The sequence below is a fragment of the Ascidia mentula genome, chromosome 4 (genome assembly GCF_947561715.1).
Source record: "Ascidia mentula chromosome 4, kaAscMent1.1, whole genome shotgun sequence".
In the NCBI taxonomy this organism is placed as follows: domain Eukaryota; kingdom Metazoa; phylum Chordata; class Ascidiacea; order Phlebobranchia; family Ascidiidae; genus Ascidia; species Ascidia mentula.
Window position 1 is genome coordinate 9,697,966 of NC_138569.1, and position 16,132 is coordinate 9,714,097.

A 16,132-nucleotide genomic window follows, 5' to 3' on the forward strand; every position below is an offset into this window, starting at 1 on the left:
CTCTGTTAATAGGCGCGGCGTAACTTTTTAAAGGTCCCACGGCACAAAGGCGTTGGGATTACAGACGCGACCAACCCCTTACTCGCTCGTTGTCTTCCCTCGCATCCATGTACACACCATGCACGGCGATTTGTTTATGTTCATCCAAACTGACCGCTGTGTGCGAGGGTTTCTCTACCGTAAGGGCGCCTTTCGCTTTTTCCCCTTTCTGCTGCCACTGCCTTTCTCTTGCATTCTCTCACCCGCCTCGGCCGCCACTTCTTCGTGCGAAAGCGCTTCGTGTCGCGGCAACAGCTTCGCGATTGGTTAGAGCGGTGTTACGGGTCGAACTTGACGGCCACGATCTCTGGTCTCCGCAACTGCAACATGACGGTCACATCGCACCTGTTTTGATTTGCAGACGGTTTAGGTTGAGTCGGAGCGCAAATTTCGCAGGCCACTGGGCAATATTGCGAAGCGCCAACTTGACAGAATTTGTAGTCTTTCTGTTGGAAATAGCGTAAGTTTCTGCGTGTAAAAAGCAACTGTTTGCTGAAGAAAACGAATACCGACGGATGTAACGCTGGAATATTTCTTTATCGTCTGATGGGAGTTGATTTTTTTCGTATAAGGTATGTTGCAAACTTTACCTTAAATATTTACCTTTTATCTTCCACATTGCACTGAATTAATTGTATTTTTGTACATAAATTAAACCATGATAATTTGTGCAAATGTTTGTGTAATTTTGCTTTTGCTTATTTGCCTGTTGATCTTTTTTCGGCTGTCTTTCGCCTGTTCTCATCTCCGGTCATCCACCGACATTTCGACTTCGATTTCCCGCCGACGTTTCGTCAACGGCCCGATTCGCCGCAGCAGAAAACCAACCAAGCAAGTACCCTGGCTACTATGGCTATGGTCGAAACTACTCCATGGCAGGACCCCACCCACCACACCCCCGATGATGTCACGGTTTTACCCTCCAACCACGACTCGGTCACAAGTCCGACGCAACTATCCAGTTTTACCCAACCGCCCGGTTCCCTGCCGCCACAAATCCACTCGCATTTACCCACCACGCCCCACCCAACGGGACCACCACCGCCCCAGATAACGGAACCTGGACTCTCAGTTCCTCCTCAGACCCCAACGACCCCCGGAACTGGGTCCGTCAGCGATGGAAGCAATGTTACGACAATTGGTGGAAGCGATCCCTGTCCAACGAGTCAGTCACAACAGCAACACCACAGTTCCGGTAGCTCCGGTACAAGCAACGAGAAGCCACATATTGAATGTGTGGTAAGTGGTTTATGTATAAAAATAATTAACACTTGTTGATAAACTTGAGCAACATCCAGTTGTTTTTTTTAATAACGCATTTTCTCAGTTTGTATTTTGTTTGATGCTGGCCAAAGTTAAAGATTTTTCCAGATTTCAATGTTCATTAACCCATATTTATAAATAATCGTGTTCCTATTTACCTGTGAATGGGATCCGTTGTTTTAATAACGACTAAAAGCAACTTATAACAACTATACTGTGGAAGAAATTATTCGCACGCGCACGATTCCGTCGGTCGCCATTTTTGGTTTTTTCGACTCAAATGTCCCGACCTCACGGAGCGCGCGCACAACAGCCCGCGTTTACCAGCGTTGTGTTCCTCTAACTAAGGCGTGCGAACCGAAGCCCCTTGCTGCGTTCGACTTGATGTTTTGCATTCTCGTCTTAAAGTCTATTAAAAACTGGTTGCTTTATGACCCTTGCAATGTTACTCGCCGGTTTCCGCGCGACAAGGACCAGGACCTACTTGTGTTAATGGGGAGATGAATTATTGCCGCTTGAACTGCGCTAAATATCCGGTCACTCTTATGAAGAAGTGGCAATAAACTTTAAAGCGATGCGCATGCTGAAGCGTGTTGACTATAGAAGGAATATTTTGGTCTATGTGGTCTGGTGTTTGGTGTGATGCATGGTAAGAAACCTTCGCTCCACAACGGTGCGCATCTGAAGGTTTCGCGAATTGAGAATTAATAATTTGTCAATATGCGGACACTTTGCAGTTTTAAGACTAAATCATTGACATTTTAAACGAAATGAGTGCGCGTATAAACCGTTTAAACTTCCATCTATTTGATCCTACATGTCATATTAAGATAAATAAAGTTACGGCGATACTTGCGGAACGCACTGACAGGTCGATATCTAATTTCAACACGTCGCAGAAATATAGGAATCGAATGAAGGAAAGCGTCGATGCAAACGCCTCGCTGACCCATGACTATACTAATAGGTAATTAATCGGACTGACCAAGGACAAATCGATTTTTCGACATTATTGCCTGTGTTAATAGACCTTGTAAACGTATATATGTCAAGCAAAAATAGTATTAGCAAGCGTTGTTATAAACGTTGTTTCTCATGGTGCTGGACATTGTCAAATGTTAAAACGTATTGTGGTCTTGGATGTCGTTTACAATAACCTGAAATTAGAGAACCAGTTTTTGCATCTTTTCGCTGCAGAAGTGCTGAGTTAATTTATTTATAATTTCTAAATATATTTTTTTTCCTTTTTGTACGTTTCAACGGTAGTTAAGCAACAGCTTTTGAATCCGCACCCAAGCTAACGCGTCACTTGACCGTATGCAATACCTGTATCAAACGCAGTGTTTCACCAGCAGCACATGACACCCAAATCCTCCATCCATTAACGCAAGCGGTTGAAATTAGCAGCGGCAACATATGTACGACGCTACTAATCCGGTAACTCGGTACGATTTGGAATTCATCTTGTTACGACTTACGCGGATTACGCATCAACCGCGCGATACACACTAACGATTTAACGACGATCAAACGCGCCATTTTTGCAGTCAGCACAACCAGCGATCGACGCTGCAACCACCTATAAGGTTACGTGTTTCAAGCGACGGTTAAGTGCGGTGTTTTGTGTTAGGGTCAAGGCGGGAAGGTGATCCCTGATGTGAGGGCCCGGACTCGCTTACGGTCCGATTCGCCGAGATTCGATAACGACGTTTATCAAAACGTGATTTCCGTGTGTTATGTTTCATCAGCTATTATTCGGGTAAAACCGGGAAATTAAAAGAAATATAAGAAGTGTTTACCCAACGACGGAACTGCCTAGATACTAGTTTTTTGGGTAAAATCATTCTGGCAAGGATTTTTATCAGTTGCTCACCGAATCAAACAGATTTCGAATTACGTAGCTAAAAGTACGAGATTTTAAAGTTTCCAACAACTTAAAATATACAGACTACTGTTCTTCATATATTATTTGTCATTATTATAGCTTTCCCGTCAAATTTGGTCATAGCGGCTGAACTGAAGCCCTACATTACACTAACTCCAATGACATTTCGACAATATATAAAATGATTCCATCTTTAGGTGTGTGGTGACAAATCAAGCGGCAAACACTATGGTCAGTACACGTGCGAAGGGTGCAAGAGCTTCTTCAAGAGGAGCGTGCGTCGTAATCTTTCCTATACTTGCCGGGGAAATCGGAATTGTCCAATTGACCAGCACCATAGAAATCAGTGCCAATATTGTCGCCTGAACAAATGTGTGAAAATCGGGATGCGGCGAGAAGGTGAGAAAGTGGATGCTTTTAACGTCGGGTTGAAATCGCCCATTTTGTTGTTGTTTTCTTGTTGTACCATAAGCCATGTTTAAGCGACAAGCATAGATATTTGTTGTTGCTTATTATAGTCAATGACAAATTTGTTGGTCCACATAGGGGTTGTGCTTAAAATATTTGAAACTGTAAACACTTGCACTGCACCATCGGTAAACAAGGTTTCAGGGAATTCTTGTGTATACACATAGGAGAGGAACGTGTCTTGTGCAATGAGTTGCCCTTTACTGTTATTGTTGCTCTATTAACGTGACGACCAAGTGAATTTTAAGCGGAAACTCGGAAATGTTATTGGTTATGCAGAGGTCGTAAATATGAGGACAAATGTAAAAAAGCAATGTATTTTAGACGCATTAAATCAGGAAAATTTTGTTCTAATTTATTAGATCAACCTTTTTTAGCAAAATATGTTGACTTTTGTGTTACCTTTTATTTGTTCAGAAATTCATCCCTAATGTAAATGAAATGTTAGGTGCAAAGTGGATAGAACGTGTTGAATGAAACATAACTCACTTCGTTGCTACCGGATAATTTTTGCAAAACTAGCCTGGAAAATGGTGCATTTTCTATTTAAGAGACACCATGACCGTGGGTATAAAATTTTACTTAAAACCAGTTTAAAAAAACAGATACTGAATTTAAACATATTAGTGAAAGAATTGATGCGTTTGTATCCGCGATGCAAACAAAACGCTAACTAAAATAAACTGGTTTGGGGACAATCCCATGTAAATTACCGGAATCTTCTTTGATCGCACAAGAGAAACGTCAACGCTGGCTTCTGTTTGGTGGTTACGGCTCCGTCGCGTTCCGCGAATGGCGACTGCATCAACTGGACAGCGCAAAATGACCACTATCAATTTTCATAAAACCGCGCGACGCCAACGCACAGTGAGCTCGTTAGCCATCCGCGCACCGATCTTACTCTAAACAAAGCGACTTGCGGTGAACTGGCATGCCCTCCAGGACACGCACTTGGCCGCGGTCACAATATTAGCGCGCCGCAAGGTCGCGCGAAGCGCTTGTGATGTCACAAATGCCCTGCACGTTTCGGCGAAGCCGGTTTTAGAAGTGATCCGCTAATTTTCGGATTCGGCGACTGGCGATTCCGCCGTTGTCTCGTTCTGTCTCTTTTCTTGACATCTGACGTCAGTATAGATGACATGACTTATCGGGTTTTCTTAAACGAGCATACGCGCGATTTAGTTCGTTTCCTCCGAAATATCGTTTGAAGAACTCTTGATTTCGAACTAATTTATCTTTTTGCCGATCTCGCGACAAGGTCAGTTGGAAGAAACTGACACTACAACATTTCCCATTCGAACGAGCAAAATCACTCACTGGCGTCTGGCATCCTGCGAGATTGACCAGGTGGAAAATTAGTTCGCAGCTTTCTCCCAAAACCTGAAAGGAGAAAAACCAGCGCATTCCACGCTCGCAAAACAACCCCAAAATACAACAACAACCCCGCACACTTTGAGTTGGCGATATCTTTTGTTTCTTACATACAGTTGGTGTGATGGCACAAACAAATAAGCGCACTTTGACATGGTAAACTTATGATTGAATATTATTAAAATAGCATAGACGATTATGTCTTTTGAAGTAGGGGTATTGCTGCGCTGCATAGTTGCTATAGCTAATGTTAAATGAAAATATACAAAAACGAGCGCATTTTTGTAATATTTCGTGATCAGATCATGCAAAAAGCTCCAACAAATCGCCTGCTATTTGCGGATTCTTTGAAAAAAATTACGGGTTAGTTTTTTGTGCAATTAATTTGGCCCAAGTCACCGAGTGACCCCTGCGGCGCCTGGTGTTAAGTTTAAGTTGATTGATGTTCCCAGTGTGGACATGTCTTTGCAAACACCCGACCGACACCAACTAAAGAAATCCGGCGCGCTGAAGCGTGAAACAATGCACATTGTTGCGTCACAATGCGACGCCCGAGAAGTCACTTTGTTTAAGTGCAGTTGGATGCGCATGCACCATGCTGGTTTGATTTCGATTGCGATACGTCGCCTAGATCGATCGGCCAATCAGATTAACCCGGGGTCACGTGAAATCCGGCGTTTAATTCGTCACAATTGGACTGTTGGCCACTACCGTTTCCAGAAGCAAGTTGGTGCTTGATTAACGCACGTAGCTCAGTTGTTGTGCAAATTTTCTGTCTTATCTTGGTATATTTTTTTATTGCGATATTTGCCAATTTTAAGAATGTGATAAGAAACAAAAGTAATTGTGAAAGTAACAAAAACATATTTACTTCATCTATAATACCGCAAGGATGAATGTTTGTTGGCTAAGTTTGGAGAAAAAGTGGTTAGCGCTTATTAATAGTGCACGTATCTCCAAACTCACTTTCCTTTGACCACAAGCATTTGCCCTCATTGCAGATCGAGTCATGAACCAATAGCCGGCGATAGCTCATTGTCGGTAGATCCCGCTCATTCGCAACTTGCCAAGTGCTCTTAACCACGCGCTCAAGCCCACGCGGGCTGGCAAGTGCTTTCACTACACAAGCTATTATCGTGACATATCGATCCGACAACGTCATGTTGTAACTTGGGTGTTATTTTTGTGAATTGCGGCCATCGCGGATTCAAAGGGGGTCTCGCGCGTGCGCTTTATAGTTTTAATGTCTCGCTCTGTTTTCAAGGTTCAGCGGAAAGTTTTACTTATAGCAAAACACTTCATTCCATATTCCGATTTGTTTAGCGATCAAGACCAGAAAACTCAAACAGAACAAATACAGACGTGCGAAAATTCCTTCAAAAAATTTGATATTTTAAAAACGATTAAGCTTGATGCAGCAAATAAGTAGCACCAAACACAAGACAAACGACCAATGATGAATTCAGAATTTAATTGATATTTTCGCTCGTTGACAAGAACAAATACAAGTTAATATGTTCACTATTATGAAGCACGCACGTCAGCCATTCATCGACAACATTGCCTTGGCCTTTTTGTTGCACCAACTGTCGCCAGAGAGAATTTTTTATACCTGTGACAGAAAGTCGATGCCAAAATGGGTGGTACCAGTTGGAAAAGGGGAATCAAACGTCATAAACGCTTTACAATGTGGCATGTGTCATATTAGCCATTTGTGGAGATGCGTTAGCTGATGTTATTTGACCTACAATCTCTATCCAAATTATTACTTTCAACAGCGCGCGGCATTCATTAATCCTCTAAAAGTTTTGCCAACATCCCATAATGGCCTTTTATGTACGTAGGTTTGCAGCATAAATTAAATTAGTCATACTTGAAAAGCGTAATGTAACATGTCAGTATTTTGTACATGCAGCTGTGCAACGTGGAAGAGTTCCTGCCACGCAGCCACATCCGGGACAGTACGCGATCACCAACGGCATCGACATGGGGTTCGGACCCGGTTACCCGTCGGGCTACATCTCCATGCTCTTGCGAGCCGAGCCCTACCCCACGTCCCGCTTTGCCCTTCAGTGCCCAGTGCCCAACCAAATAATGGGCATAGAAAACATATGCGAGCTGGCGGCGCGTCTGCTCTTTTCCGCCGTCGAGTGGGCGCGCAACATTCCTTTCTTCCCCGAACTTCAGGTAACCGACCAAGTCGCGATGCTCAAGTGGGTGTGGAGCGAGTTGTTTGTGCTTAACGCGGCTCAGAGTCACATGCCACTACATGTGGCTCCTCTACTGGCCGCCGCCGGCCTGAACACGTCCATGTCAGCTGACCGGGTCATGTCGTTCATGGACCACATCCGCATCTTCCAGGATCAAGTTGAGCGGCTCAAAGCGCTTCATGTCGATTCAGCCGAGTATTCCTGCCTCAAGGCGATCGTGCTTTTCACTTCGGGTAAGAAAATACGAGTCGTTGTCTGTTGGCAATTATTTAAAAATTCCATGCGTGTTCGTTCGGATACGGTTATATATTAAAATAGGCGACAAAAAAAACCTCTGCCTTTGAAAATGTTTCCATGTAAAGAATAGGATCAACTGGTATATTTTCTTGCCATTGGGTATAAATTATAGTATATTTGCACAATAATTGTAAACGAACGTGAAACAATTAGTTTTTGAAACGGTAAACAGAACTGATGAAGGACATAATTCAAACCAAAAATATATTCACTTTTAGACCAATACGCTTTTCCTATATTACCACCTTTTTGCGGGGGTATTTATAGGTTCATGGGTGTCAACGAAATACCCAACATTAACACAGACTAAGTGGCAGCAAACTAAAATAGACTCACCCCGAATAGACATCACGAGAATAAGGCGCTTAAACAGGTGTGATACACCGTAACTAAGCGGCGACGTCGTGACCTTTCCGCAATCACGTGCCAAAGCTAGATCATGACGTCAACATCGTTCAATATTCCGACGTGGGCTCCAAATACGTCACCAATGCACGTCAGCTCGATTTCGTTCCCGGCATTTGGCGCGAGAGCGAAGGAAAAGCACCAAGCGTGATTATCGGTTGATCGTTTTCGCGGATTTGATCCGCTGATCCGCTAGAATCGCGCCATCACTATGGAAGCCCTAAGATCTCTGTGTTTCTAAATACAGCGCCATGTGACATTCAAATGAGCAGATGTACGCAACTATTTGGGTATAGGTTGTCAACACTGCAGGATATTGGCTTTTCCGCGAAGTGAGAAATCAAAAAAATGGTTTTGGAGCATATTGCCAAAATTGGTTGCGTTGAGCTACTTAATGAAATATGCAAAAAATACAATATTGTTAGGCTTGTATGCTTTACAATGTTTAAATAGTCATGCAAAAAACCACCTGACCAATCTTCACTAAAATTTTGCTCCATATGCTCTCTTTCCAGTCACTCGCCGAATCGTCAGCATATTTGCTGCCTGTAAAATCGAAGCCACGACGTTCCGTGGATATTTTGATTCAGTGGAGAGAAACTCCTCCCATGGCATAGTTGCAGAGCCGCGGGCAAACCAGTTTCGACCTTGATACCGATCGACAAGACTACGTTTCGCCAACCGAGCGCTATAATAGGAAACGCCGGGGCTGCCGCTATCGTTTGGGAAGGTGGCGGCGTGCACACGTTTTCAATGACTTTTAAATTTTTACGTGTCCGCAGATCCTTATTCAGTTAATTCGCACGACTATCGGGACTTTCTTCTTACCAGTAAAAGTTGGTAGCAATAACAAACTGTACGCTTTCTGCTCTATATAACATTTAATTTCAATCCCTTGGAATACATCTTCGCACATTTGAGCAGATATCAGTCAGCAACATCACGTTTTGTTGAAATAAACCTGAACGTTTTCCCTCCAAGTTACAGATCCAAATCTCGTGGGAATTTTGATAACAAAAATTTCCACGCACCACGTGACACAACCCCCAAAAATGGCCATTGGTGTGAACGCAAAACATAATGGCAAAGTAATCAATCAAAAGCGGAATATGCAAATTTGTTTAAATCGCAAAGCCACATTTGCATTCGTGAAGGCCGGGAGTGCGCGCCCGTCGACTTCACCCGCGGGTCACCACGATCAACATCTCTAATACGAGGAGAAACCTCGAGCCGCCGTCGGTCAAGTGGGAATAACACGTTGCTTGGAGCGTTTGTGGGTCGATATCTCTTGTTTTACCAGTTTGGCTCGGATTTCGAGGGTGATACGCCGAGATTTACGCTTGGTGAGCGCGATTGTAATGCGTTGCGACGCGATATATCATGCTTCTTTTTTAATATAATGTAACTTTCTTTGGATCACTGTGTGTGCGCGGCGCATAACACACGGCGAGATTCGATCGACAAAGGTTAACTGTTAAGCCCGGGCTTGTTACATGTTGTGTCAGTAGGTTTATGCAATGACTGACGGAATAAAAGTCAATTAAAGTTTGGTACTTTCCGAGCTTTGTAATATTCTCATGCTAAAGATTGCATTTTCTTAACTGATGCGCAATTTACGGGAAAGGTTTATCGATACTTTTGTTTCTGTGGTAGCGATGCAAAAACGCATGTCAGGCGTCCATTTTTAGATTTACTAATATTTCTTAAAGTGCTTTAAATTTGTCATTTAATTTAAATAAATACAATTTCGCCGAAGAAAGCTCGCGGGTGTGCCAATATCCAGCGACACCCGTTCTTATTCTTGCTCCTGCGCTAAATAAAACTTCCCGTTGCGCGAGAGTGGGCGGTGCAAAATGCTGATGCCATGTCACCAGCCGAGATGAAACCGACTTCTCCCACAACATACGCGGCCTGCTGTACCCATACGTACCGCCGTAAGCCCCTACAATGGGATTATTCGACAGCGGGTGGCGATATGGTGGGCATTATGCGCGCTGCCGCCAGACTCTAAGGAGCTTCTTAGGACTCACTTTTGTTCTAATGCTGTCTGAAAATTGCCCGCGCGCCCGATCAAAGGCAGAAATTTTATTTTGCTGGGACTGAGCTTGGCGCAAGCGGGCAGTAATAGATTATAACAGTTCAAAGACGATGCCAAAGTGCTTGATGCACTTCTGTGCAAAATCCACTTTTTGTCGTTTTATAACGTTGTATTTTCCATGAAGTTTTGTTGGTGAGGCCCTCGTCACATTAGCTTACGGACAATCAGCGATTTAATTGCCATGAACACTTTTTTAAATACGTATTTTTAGTTTGTAATTTTAGCGTAACTGAATCTAAACTATTGAAATTATCACATACGCTATTGGTTTTATAAAATGCAAAATGCAACGATCCAAACAAAATATTAAACGCTTTGCTGGCAAATCCTTTTTAAGCAAGTAAAACACTATGTTTCCAGACTTGTAATAACTAAACCATTTCCTATAAAATATGAGTCTTTCCGATCTCAATTGTTAACTCTCACACCCCACAGGGAATCGCTGTTGTTATACGTAACAAAAAGGCACCTCGCTGTGTGTGAGGTGTTTAATTGACTATGAACAAACAATCCATTCTCACTTTTGTTGACGAAACAAGATACTCGAAACCATTTGCTTGGTTGGAATGTGTTACAAGGTCGGTTTCGGTTGTTCGGACAAACACCATTGCAACAAACCTGTCATATACAGCATAAAAAAAAGTGTGAATTCCGCCAAATAACTTTACCATGTTTTTGGTTTTTAACAGTGTCGTGGCAACACTGGGAATTCGCAAACAAGTTCTACCGAGTTGAACTTACCGAAGTAGACATAAAAATTCCTTGAACATTAACGTTATTCTTGAATCACATCAAAGGAACGATGCATATTCACCGTTATATGAATCGGTGCGCCGAGTCTGAAGTAGATCATGCTATATTCGTTACCGCTTCAAACATTTGTCGCCACCAGGCAAAAGTTCTTTTAGGTCGTTAATTCGGGATGAAACGAGGCTACGAGTCGCCCTTCGGTCGGTATCAATTATTCAAGCAAACGCACACTTGCGCTATGATTGAATTGTGGTCGAACATGTTGTCGCGCCCACCTCGCGATGCCCGTAATTGAGAAGTACATATGCAATGCTGTAATAACACTATTAAAAATTCATGCACCCCTATCCGCGAAGAGAAATATGAAATGCGACGCAGGATATTTGTGGAGGAGCCTTTTGAGGAATTTCCACGTGTAGGCTGCGTTGCGTCGTCGAGAAAACGTTTAAAGATGGGCTGAGTGGCTTTGAGTGATTTTGCTTTTAACCTTTTTTCAGAAAGTGTATAATTAGGAGCACAGCGTACGTGCGCAACATAGGCTAAGGTGAAACCCGATACGACTGAGGGCATTGAGCGAGCCAGGACTAAACCCACCTAACAGTAATGATTAAATATTAATGAAAGTTTAATCGTTGCGGGGCATCTTCCGAGTGGTGCGAATATATCCACCCCTCCAACCCACATCCATCCATCAGCGATGTTGATTAGCCAAAACACGTTGAAGTTATCTGGCCTCCGCGTTGATTTTAAACCCCTAAAAAGTGGCCAAAATTGCCCGGTAAGATAAGGGTCTACGTCGGTGCTTGATTGCTTCGGGCAGATTCGCGGCGATGAGAAGCCTGGTTGATTTTTTTTCCCGAAACCGAATACTCATAATCCGCCAAATTATGCGCATGAGCGCCAGCCTCGAACTGTCCGCTTTTAATTTTTCATCGTGACAAAAAATACGCCTGGGTCCCCGAAGCCCATTTTGCTTCTATGCTTTTCGTTTTCTCTCCGAGGAAAGCCTAAGTAAAACTTGGGAGAATTAGGTCGATAAGTTAACATCTGTGACAGGTTGAAAGTAAATTTGCCCTCTGCACTCGAAAGGGTCAGCTACTTGCTTCCGCAGCAGTTTTGGACGCTTGACAAAAAATGTTGAGTTTAAATTTGATCTTGTTTTTGCACCAAACTAATGCATGCGAAAAAATCGACTTATATGATCCCACACAGGGTTGCCTATAAAAAGATGCTCCCCAAATCGCTTAAGGCAATTCGACACCTATTGAAACTTCTGATAGGGTCATAGTTTAGCCGGATGCGGTTTCGAACCCACGCAAGTTGGCATCGAATCACTTGATGGTTGGAGTGCCTTTGTCGCCAGATTTTTCGCCACCCCTGCTTGCCGCTTCGTCTGTTTAACACCTCGCACTGACCCTACACGCCATTTTGTGCCGCAGACAGTGGCGCAGGGGGAACATAAAAGGATATTGTGACGCCCTGTATGGACAACTGGTTGCAAGGGTCGACGACCCTTTTCTTATCGCTATTGCAGTCATTAAATCACCACCGGGCCTTCGCTTGCCCTGCGAGTGTCACTCACGCCAGCGTTGGGAGAGAAGAGAGATATCATTCGTGGAGCAAATTAGTTTAGCCTGCAAATTGACCGCAGGGATGGCATGGCACTGTGAGCCCGCGTGGGAACGAGATTGATCTGCGCGTGTTCCTGCTTACTTCGTTCGCGCGCGTCTTAAAGCGGGCCTGAGACCAGCCCGGGGGCGTCCAGAGGCCTCCCCCGGGGCCGGAGCGATTTAATACACTGCCTCGATCCGTCCAACGCCATGGGTGTTTTGATTGCCCGCCAGACTTATTAGTTTTCGCGTTTTACGTGCTCCTGCGCACATGCAAGCTTCTGTTTAGGCGCACTCGACTTCCCCCGCGTCAGCTAGAGCAGTGAAGGTAATTGCTTATGACACTTTGTGAAGTAGCGAGAGAACAGCATGCCCAAGCAAACCAACGTGCCTATGACATGCGGTGCCGCTGTTAAATTGCCGTCACTTACCTTTAGCCTTGTTTTTACTGTGCAAAAAAAATTTTTACTTTATTTGATTGTGTTGAGCTCGTTGGAGCGTTTTAAAGCTGCTCGAATGGCACAAAGTTTACTGTTTACAGTTCACACGATTGAACGTGACCGGCGCGCTTTGTTGGGTCCACAGCACGAATCACTGACAGTGAGTTAAAACCAGTCGACCGAGTGCGCCTTCCACTACAAACAAACTCTGATTTGCCATTTGCAGACCTTTGTCGCAATCGTTAAGGAGGTCTTTTGCCGGAACTTCGTTGAAAGTGGGTTTTCCGATTCCTCACTGACAACAATCCGGATGTCAAAGCAAACTTTTGTAGTGGTTTTTGAGATCTTTTTATCAAACTATTCACGTCCAGCATCTAATGGGATAGCCCAATAGCACACGGATTTTTCCCTGATAGAAATGTTCATTCATCAGACTGACAAAATGAAAAACTACCACACGATAGCCTTTAGCGCCAGCGCGCGGCGTGTAACTTTCATTTTATCCGTATGCCCAAGACCTGTTTTCATTCGGTGAAACAATAAACTTGGCTTTAATAAAAACCACCGTCTGACGGACAGCTGATGAGGTGGGGTCGACTTTTCCCCCGAAATCGAATCCAGGCGACCCAGCCAAGAGCAACAAGTTTAATAAAAGTTGGCAATCATGTTCGCACGAGCGGGTGCGAGTCAATAAGTGTGCGCGTACCCGATCGACGTTAACTTGATTGTCGGCTAGGCCGCCCGACGGCGATTAAGCGCTAAGCGAATTTGGCCACGACCTCGCGCGCGCAAGTAGATGGAAATAAGAACTTGATTATTGTGTTGCGACGTCATCGTCGCAGCAATAAACGTGGGAGGGTCGGAATGCGTTTTGTTTCCAGAATCGGTGAATCACATGCATCACCGCCATTGTAGTGTATTACTTTCGTACTCCTTTAAAGCTAACAGTCGAATATACTGGGATAATGACATGTACACATATCCCACCCTTGTTCCGTTTTGCTTTGATGCAAATTCGTCCAAATTCAAAGTTCATATTGGTCGATTTTGCTCGTCTGGCCTCGTTAAGAAGGTTTTGGCAAAACTGTATTAAAACATATTAAAAAGGTCATTGTACATTTTTACAGGTCCGCTTAAATGCGCCGTAACCTTGTTTTCGCACACTACATTCTACAGCCATGTACAAGCGTATATTATCTGATTTCACTAAAACAGCAAAATGTAATTGAGGTCAAGGGGAAGCACCAAACGTGCAACAGGCCAGCCACTGGTCGCATATCTTTGGGGAGTGGGATGTAAACATGACACGGACACGTTGGCAATTGCGCGATTCTCGTTAGCCGGCGTGGATCACTTTGCGCGCAAGTCACAACTAACGCGCGAGTTCCAGGGTTGTAAACAAGCGTTATACAAGCTGTTATGCAATGGTACGCTGCGTTTTTAAAGCAAAAGAATGCGTAGATCCTAAGTAGGTTGCTAGTTGAGATTTACCACTAATCATTAAACACAATACAATACACAATAAATTAACCACAATAAATTAAACCTGCACAAAAATCTGTTTATAATTGAATTTACTCAATTTGAGTTGTAACTCTTATACCAATAATAAAAAAGTTTGACAGTGATGTTCTCATTGCATTAACACGGTCTTTATAGCACTAAATATGCCGTAAAGTTGATAGTGATACTTCATGTGACAATTTTGTTTCCAGACTCGCACGGAATCAGCGATTCCAGTCACATTGAAAGCGTGCAGGAAAGGTCACAATGTGCTCTGGAGGAGTATGTACGCCACCAGTATCCGAACCAACCATCTCGCTTCGGCAAACTCCTCCTCCGACTTCCATCTTTGCGCACGGTGAGCGCGAGCGCCATCGAACAACTCTTCTTTGTCCGCTTGGTGGGAAAAACTCCGATCGAGACACTTATTCGCGACATGCTTCTTTCCGGGAGTTCGTACGGTTGGCCCTACCCCATGGCTTTGCAATGACCGCGTCGCTGTCCGGAAATCACACGACTCGACGCAAAATGAAGGCGACGTCATCCCCAGAGTAACAACGAGCGTGTAACGCGGCGCAGATTATTTTCAAGGCATTTCTTTGCACAAACCAAATTTCTTGCCCGCGCTGTAAGATTTGTACGTCTCCGCGAAGAATTTATAGTTTATCATACCAAGGGATGACAGCAATAAGAAACGGTTCTGTTAACTGTGTGCGTGTGGGTGTTGCCGGACGAAGTTACTTCGTGAGTCCCAGCATACAGCACTGCTGTGCGAGTGTTCCCGTATAGTCAAAAGGTGTGGACTCTATACATTTTGGCAAATTTTTTTGGACGAACATCGTTGTTCCGCAATCGTACCTATCACTCTGCAACCCAATCAGATCTCTCTAATATTTGCGTCACATTGCCCCGACGTCAACAAACCCCCGTTTACGGTCACTGCCCGACCTGTGCAAACGCCTATTTATTCTACTGTGTGCTTTACCCCGCGCGATTTTGTTTCTATACGTCGTGTAGTTTTTACGTTGTTCTCCTGTAAGTGTTGACTTGGCTAAAAAACGTGCAGATTTCACCATCACTGCACCATTTTCAGGTGTTGTGTTGAGTGTGGTACCGCGCGTGTGTTTCTATTTGTCAATTATTCTAATGATTGCCCATCGCAGATGTGAAGTGCACTTTGTGGCGTTACATGCATGTCAATGCTTGGTACCATTCTTTAAACCAAAACCATTACTGTTTTAAAACTACAATTAAATTCCACCTGGTAAAGCAAAAGAGCATGTTGGTGTGATAAGATCAGTCCAGCGCCAATTTTCTAAGTTTGTTTAAACATTTTGTTATTCGAGAATTTGGGTTGAATTTGGAGATTCGCGCCAGAATGTCGGTTTCTACTTTTTTGCCCCCGATGTTTATACAACATGAGTGCGAAGTTTTTATAGGAAAGGTGTCCAAGACGCTCAAAACATGTTGCATAATAAAATCTCCCATCTCTTACCACTTGTTTGATGTTCAGTTAACGGTAAAATTATTTATTTAGCGTGTTGATTTAACTTTGCTTGGCCGTTGAACGGATTTGTAGGGATTAATGACGAAGGCCGGGTTGTAGATTTTGAACAGCAAATCTCCGAGTTACGTTTAAACCTATATATGTTAGGCACATAATTGAAAAATCCAATGGTGGCAAAAATGTGGTGAAGTAAAATATTTGTGGGCTCAAAAACGAACGAGGAAAACTTTTGGCAACCAATTAGCGTGCGGAGATATTTTTACTGCAGATGAGCAGCACTGGCGAG

The 16,132-nt window shown here is 43.7% G+C and overlaps 1 protein-coding gene across 1 annotated transcript; it reads left to right on the plus strand.

The window, feature by feature from the left end:
- The first annotated feature begins 404 nt into the window (after positions 1–404).
- LOC145897178 (nuclear receptor subfamily 2 group F member 1-B-like) lies at positions 405–15,820 on the plus strand. The gene is made up of 5 exons (XM_082985364.1): positions 405–611; positions 856–1,278; positions 3,385–3,586; positions 6,942–7,469; positions 14,552–15,820. Exons 2-5 carry the CDS (start codon positions 889–891, stop codon positions 14,827–14,829), a joined length of 1,398 nt encoding a protein of 465 aa, XP_082841490.1. The 5' UTR covers positions 405–611; positions 856–888; the 3' UTR covers positions 14,830–15,820.
- The last annotated feature ends 312 nt before the right edge of the window (positions 15,821–16,132 follow it).

Coding starts and splice junctions, on each gene's coding strand:
- LOC145897178 (XM_082985364.1), top strand. CDS start 889: ATGGCTATGGTCGAAACTACTCCATGGCAGGACCCCACCCACCACACC. Junction 1,279..3,384: donor AGCCACATATTGAATGTGTG/GTAAGTGGTTTA, acceptor TTCCATCTTTAG/GTGTGTGGTGACAAATCAAG. Junction 7,470..14,551: donor GATCGTGCTTTTCACTTCGG/GTAAGAAAATAC, acceptor TTTTGTTTCCAG/ACTCGCACGGAATCAGCGAT.